At 40.7% G+C, this 6,263-nt stretch overlaps 1 protein-coding gene across 1 annotated transcript; it reads right to left on the bottom strand.

Moving 5' to 3' along the window:
- Positions 1-4,865: 4,865 nt before the first annotated feature.
- On the bottom strand, positions 4,866-6,263 carry LOC147854828 (serine acetyltransferase 1, chloroplastic-like). The gene is made up of 2 exons (XM_087330856.1): positions 6,113-6,263; positions 4,866-6,000 (listed from the first exon to the last, which is right to left on the bottom strand). The coding sequence occupies exons 1-2, from the start codon at positions 6,138-6,140 to the stop codon at positions 5,174-5,176; spliced, it is 855 nt and encodes a 284-aa protein (XP_087186982.1). The 5' UTR covers positions 6,141-6,263; the 3' UTR covers positions 4,866-5,173.

Here is a 6,263-nt window from a genome sequence, read left to right as displayed (position 1 = left end):
AAGCTCTTACTGCATGTGAGACCCTATAGAAAGGGCCTGTTTTCTTATGTAAAAGGGGGGAAGGGGGGGGATTCTCGGGAAGAAGTGAAATTATGAGGTGTAAGTTCATGTAAATCATTGTAATCAAAGATAATTTAAGTTCATAATAATCAAAGGTAAGTTGTGAATTATGAGTTATAAGTTAGTGTTTCAAGATATATATTCTATTCAAAGATAAGTTGTGGTTTATTGTCTTGAACGATCCTTTCGATCCTCATCACCACTTGTGGATAGAGGCCTGGTGCTTGCCACGCACGTGTGACGCGTGAATCTTCGTGACATCGTTGCTTCCATAAAGTCCAAAGAGTTATTGGGCTGATCAATTCAAACAAAACTTGAGATTTGGCATTAATAGGAGTTGAGTGGATATTGTCAATTGTGGAAAAAAGAACCTCTTGTGCTTTTATCACCAAAGCCCTCCCGTCCTCCTGATGTTCGTACCTATCATTTGGGGTTTGCCATGATGACCAACATACATTTCCCCACTTGATTATGCCTTGCACTTGGCATAATTGCAATAAGCGGCCAACCCCTCGCCATATTTGATGAGTCTCTAGGCAATTCCACAAGGCGTGTCGGATTTATTATGTTACATTTGGGCACGCTACATAATTAGGAGAGCTAAGGTTCCCACATTGCCACGTTCCAACTAGTAGTGACTTATGTATTAATAGCCATTGGAATGTGTTAATTCACCTATCATGTTGTTGTTTCCAAAGTTTCTGCCAAAACGTAGTGATAGTTGTATGAGGAACATGATATGTGTCTCATACGTTTGTAGTATCCAGCTCTCAATCAGTTTAAGCAGCTAGAATGTGGCGACCCAATCTAGTCGTGAATTGGAAGAAAGGGATGGTTTTGCTTCCTTGACCCGCATAAGGATCACGCCACATCCATTGCAAAGGATCCCTAGAACTAACCTTACGTAGCCATGTGTTTTCATGAGTGCATATGTGCCATTCTAATTGTACTTTGATCAGATCAGGATCTACAATCCATTTATGACTAGTATATGTGAGTACTCGAATTGCCATATTCAATGTTGGTGTCTCATTGTCTCGCAGTTCATGGCCTTCGATCTTGTATGGTGTTTCCCTACCTCTTGGGATCATAGAGCCCTCCTCCTCATAGCCTATCCACTTCTCTATTGTCGTCCTTCGATTAGCAGCTTCCTTAAGCAATAGAGCGTTAATAATTTCATATCTCATAGTCCATCCACCCCTGATCCCATGGAGTATGTTGGCTTGATCTTGTATTGGCATTGACATAAACCATCTCCAACATTCTATACTCTTTCGTGGACCTTCTGTGATACATCCCCATGGCAACCTCTTACTTGATCCAAGTAGTTGTCGAGATTCATCTCTAATATATGGGTTCCATATGATGCATTGACTGAGCCAATCAGGTTTGGAATTAGGTTGATTGCGCTTGAGCCCTCGTCTTATGTCACACCGTGACGCCTTCCACATAGATGCACTAAATCTATTCTCCAATTGACGTGAGAACTTGGTTTGAGATCCATGTTTAGAATCCATCCCATTTGGGGGGGGCAATTGGTCCTTTTTCGTGGCTTAAAGTAAGTGAAACGTAACCCAGTAGCATTTTCCAACAATCATCCCTTGGTTGGAGTCCTTGCACCACAAATTTGGCGAGTGGGGCTTTGGATTGTGAGAGGGGATCAATCAAACTCAATCCTCCTCTCGACTTATTGCATTTAATACTTAGAGACACGTTCTATATAAATAGACATAAATTTAGCATTGTAAAATTTGTTCAATGGGGTACTATTTTCATATTCTGCAAAATCGGGGTTAATACAATTAAGCTTGAATGGAATTCCATTCCTTATCTCAAAAATGGATAAAAAAACATCATATATGGAATATAAAACCATTGATTTTCTTGTCATGAAAATAATTAGTTGAAAATTTTGGTATGTTTTAAAAAACCATGTACGCATGTGTCATACCATTGTGAAATTGTATTGAAATAAGCCATTTTTTAACATCTCCCCAAGAAGTAAAAAAGAGAATGCAACATATTACCTATTTCAAATGTCCTCGTGTTTTTGGCATTTTTTCCTTGTAATGGGCCAATATTTCAATTTTGACATTTTAGAATCTTACCACTTCATCCTTAGTGTTTATAGCAATCTATCTTCAATGATCACATACTTCGAAGCATTATTTGAATGATCTAATAGATCGTTTTCTTCCCATCTCTGAAACCATTTGCTAATGTCAAGCACCTAGCCACATGAGAGGATTTTGTTTTTATTAGTTTTTTGTACCTTGCATCCTATGTTCCATAATCTTGCAAAAATCTTTATCATATTTTGAAGGGGCACCATCATGTAGTTGACAACAATGTAATTCGTTACCAAAGGAATTACTTGTTTCTTCTAGATTGGTATACTATAAAGGAAAAGAGAAATTGAGATCGTTGCTCGATTAGAGGAGATAGTGTTGGCTGATGTGGTTGATATTGAATCTCAAAGGTTGTTAGAACTTGATGATGCTAAAAGCTCATAATGTGTTCCCCCAAATTATGGCATTATTTGGGAAGTTTCAAAAAGCATAGCTTTATTGCATGGATCTTTACTAATGCCAACATATAATACAACTTGGGTGGATTGGTGTTTGAAGGGGGGCATATTGTTGCCATTGATCACAATGAATATATTGTATCATCAATCCATGATTTCATTACCTTGGCTCTCATGTAAAGAAAAGATGGAATGGAATGTATGTAAGTCTGATTCCTAGTGGAAAATGTCATAATGTAGCAGGCATTCTCAATTACCTTTTCATTCAAAAGGTATTTATTTGGAAAGTAATATATTGGGGGGTAACCATTAGGTTCAACCTTAAGCATGAGAGGATTGGGATATGGCACATATTTCTTTTGTATCATGCTATTGGAAGATGGTACACATTAGTAGATTTATTCATTGTCCTATTGTGCATACTCTTTGGTAGTATTTATCAAAGTTTTGGCAAGTTTTGCCTTGTAGCTATTTGAGGCTGCATAATTACTCGATACATTCTGAATGGTCGAAATGTTGAGATGAAGAAGGTATTCTTATTAATGCATAAACAGAAGGTAGATAAATAGCTAGATATTTTTTTAATGTCTGTTGGTGAGCAATTACAATCTATGAGCTAGGGCCTAGCCTATGGTGAACATCCTTGCTTAAAACCAATACTCCTAGTAAACAAAAGTTGAATTTCTATTTCCCACATGCAAATGGCTTATCACCCCACAATTTTAAGAAATAGCAAGATATTTTCACTTGGTATCTTGAATTCTTTCATATATCTACAAAGTGCTCATTAAGGTATGTATCAAAAGCCACCATTTTACTTATTGTGATAAGAAGTCAAATGAGGGATTTATTTGAACGTATTGAATATACTTAACGACCCTTTCTATACATGATCCTCAAGAAAGCATGCTTCAATCTAAAGAAGTAAAGAAATTCAAGATTCTCCTCACTGATTCATGGGTTTCAAGATATGAAGCATTGCCTAAAACAAAAAATCATCCTAGGATTTTGTCAATACGAACTTCCTTAGGAAAATATAAGCATTCATATATGTATCAATTCAAGAATCTTCATAAAATGCTTCTGGTTGATTTCCTACTCTTGCCAAGTTGACTTATAATACCACCTCCCTTATCTCAACTCCATAAAGATGCGGAAAAGACAATCTAAGATGTGGAAAAGTCACTAGAGTGTCAAGGAGAGAACCCATCTAAATTTTCCTTTACTACATAAACTCCCAATGGATAGTAATCTCTCTCACGCTTCTAAGCAACAAGTGCTACATTCATTCTATTTAAGATTGGTGAGAACCTCAAGCCCAAGATATGCAAGGTGGTTATCTAGTGTTTCAATTGGCTCATCACTATACACATTGCATGGGTTTGTAAATATTATGAGACTTCACAAACATAACCTTGGCATTGGAGATATCAATAACAAATTGTCTATGGATGCAAAAGTTTTCCAATACACTGACAACCTAATTGTGTTTTTAAAGTGCTATTAGAAGAAGGATGAACAGATCAGAGCAAAGTGAGCCCAAATATGATGAATAGTAAAAAAAAGTTTTTGGCACTTCCAGATGTAGGTCTGTGTCTCGATAGAATCTGAACAAACTTACAATGCACGCAAAAGTTTTCCAAGTTTCTCATAAACTAGTCGGTGTGTTCTCGGAGTGCAATTATAGCAAGATGGTTATCAGATTCAGTTGGAGTGAGCCCAAATATGACAATAAAAAGTTACAGGTTTGTTTGTGTCATGATGTGAAAAACCAAAAATGTTAGGCCGACGGAAACATATTTGGTTATGCAAAGAAGTTAGCAGGCCAATGAAGTGCTTGGTTTCCTAAAATCCATTTGAATCTACCATTGATCTTTTAAGGTAGGGTTGGGTAGTGCCGGCTTTCAAGGTAGCTAGATCTTCTGTAAAAGAGGTGTGAAAACAAGCACTACAAATCGGCAGCGGTTCGGTTTGGACAAGAAACCGGTTAAGCCTAAACCGGTTTCAGAGTTTCCATACCTGAACCTAACCGGTTTAGAAACCGATTTAGCCAAGTCGATCAAAGCCTTAACTGTCTTGGAAACCAGTTTGGCTCAAATCGGTTCGGTTAGGCTTGAGCCATCCCAAAATGATCTCAAACCGGTTAAGAAAGCTCAAGCCTAAACCGAACAGCCTAAATCGGTTAGGTTTGGGCTTGAGCCGAGCGGTTGCCGATACCCAACAAGCACCCATAACAAACGTATATATAACAATAAAAAAGAAAAACAAAGAAGGGAGATGTCAAAGAAAAGTATGTTAAGCTGTTCCATCCCATTATTGAAATCTAAAAAATCAAAACTCAAATTCATATACCCACTTGCTACTAGTATCCCTCAACACTAGTAGTAGTTGTATTTAGGAGTGTAGTATGTATATTAATAGGGATGCTTGATTGCTTGCTTACTTACTTTACCTTACTTGCTCCAATCATAATACATGGAGTGATGAATCCTATGATCAGGCTCACAATAGTACATGCCACACCACCGGCTTCGCGTTGTCTCCGAGTGCGAAACAACCCTACATCGCGATAAATAAATAAAAACACTAGATAACGTAGTCCGACCAATCGAGAACATAGGCGACATGGTCCATGGTGTGGCTGGAATGCTCGCGGAGCAAGGTGGGCCTTTCTTTCCCGCCCACGAGGCGGGCGGGGATGCCGACGGCCGTGGCCATGGCCGGCACGTCCGTGAGGACCACCGCCCCAGTGCCGATCTTGGCGCCGTCGCCCACGCGTATGTTACCGATGATGGTGGCCCCGGCCCCGATGAGCACGCCATTCCCGATCTTCGGGTGCCGGTCGCCTCCGTGCTTCCCGGTGCCCCCCAATGTGACCCCGTGCAAGATGGCCACATTGTCGCCCACCACCGCGGTCTCCCCGATCACGATCCCCGTGGCATGGTCCAGAAGCACGCGCCTCCCGATCCTCGCGGCCGGGTGGATGTCCACCCCGAGCACCTCCGAGACGCGGCTCTGCAGGGCCCACGCGACCTCCCGCCGCCCCTTCTCCCACAGAGAATGCGCAATTCTGTAGGCTTGGCATGCCTGGAAGCCTTTAAAGTTGAGGAAGCAATGGCAGTAGGAAGGGCAAGCTGGATCCCTTTCCAGAACACCTTCCATGTCTTTCACAACAGCATCCATAACCTCATCACTGGATTGGAGGACCTCATAGAAAAGCTCTCCTAGTGATTGAGAAGTCATGGATGAATCGGCGAGCTTGGCAGCGAGCCAGCGCGCTAGGGCATGGGTCAGCGATGGATGGGATAGTATGGCCGAGTGGAGACGATCCGATAGGACAGGCTCCGCGCTCGCGACATGCTCCGCCTCTCGCAGCATCTTATCCCACAATCCTTCTTTGGTCAAGCCTTGGTCTGAATCATATCAATGTGTACCAAGCACATTCATTCACTCATTCATTCTAATACATAAAGAGACACACAGAGAGAGAATGTGTATGTATGTGTTTGTGCAGAAGAATCTTACCATAGCCATTCTCGGAGACTAGAGCCATTCTCAATTTCCCCTGAAATGATGTCAAAAAGAAAACAAAAACAAAAACAAAAACAGGGAAGGGGAAGGGGAAGGGGAGGAGGGGTTGCTAATAACACAAATTCCAGAATTAGGTCAACAGAAA

Source organism: Azolla caroliniana, unplaced genomic scaffold (genome assembly GCF_043228905.1).
Source record: "Azolla caroliniana isolate FFs.n. ecotype wild unplaced genomic scaffold, voAzoCaro1.0.p SCAF_15, whole genome shotgun sequence".
In the NCBI taxonomy this organism is placed as follows: Eukaryota; Viridiplantae; Streptophyta; class Polypodiopsida; order Salviniales; family Salviniaceae; genus Azolla; species Azolla caroliniana.
The sequence above is the reverse complement of the archived record's forward strand: the minus strand, read 5'-3'. Positions and strand labels throughout refer to the sequence as shown.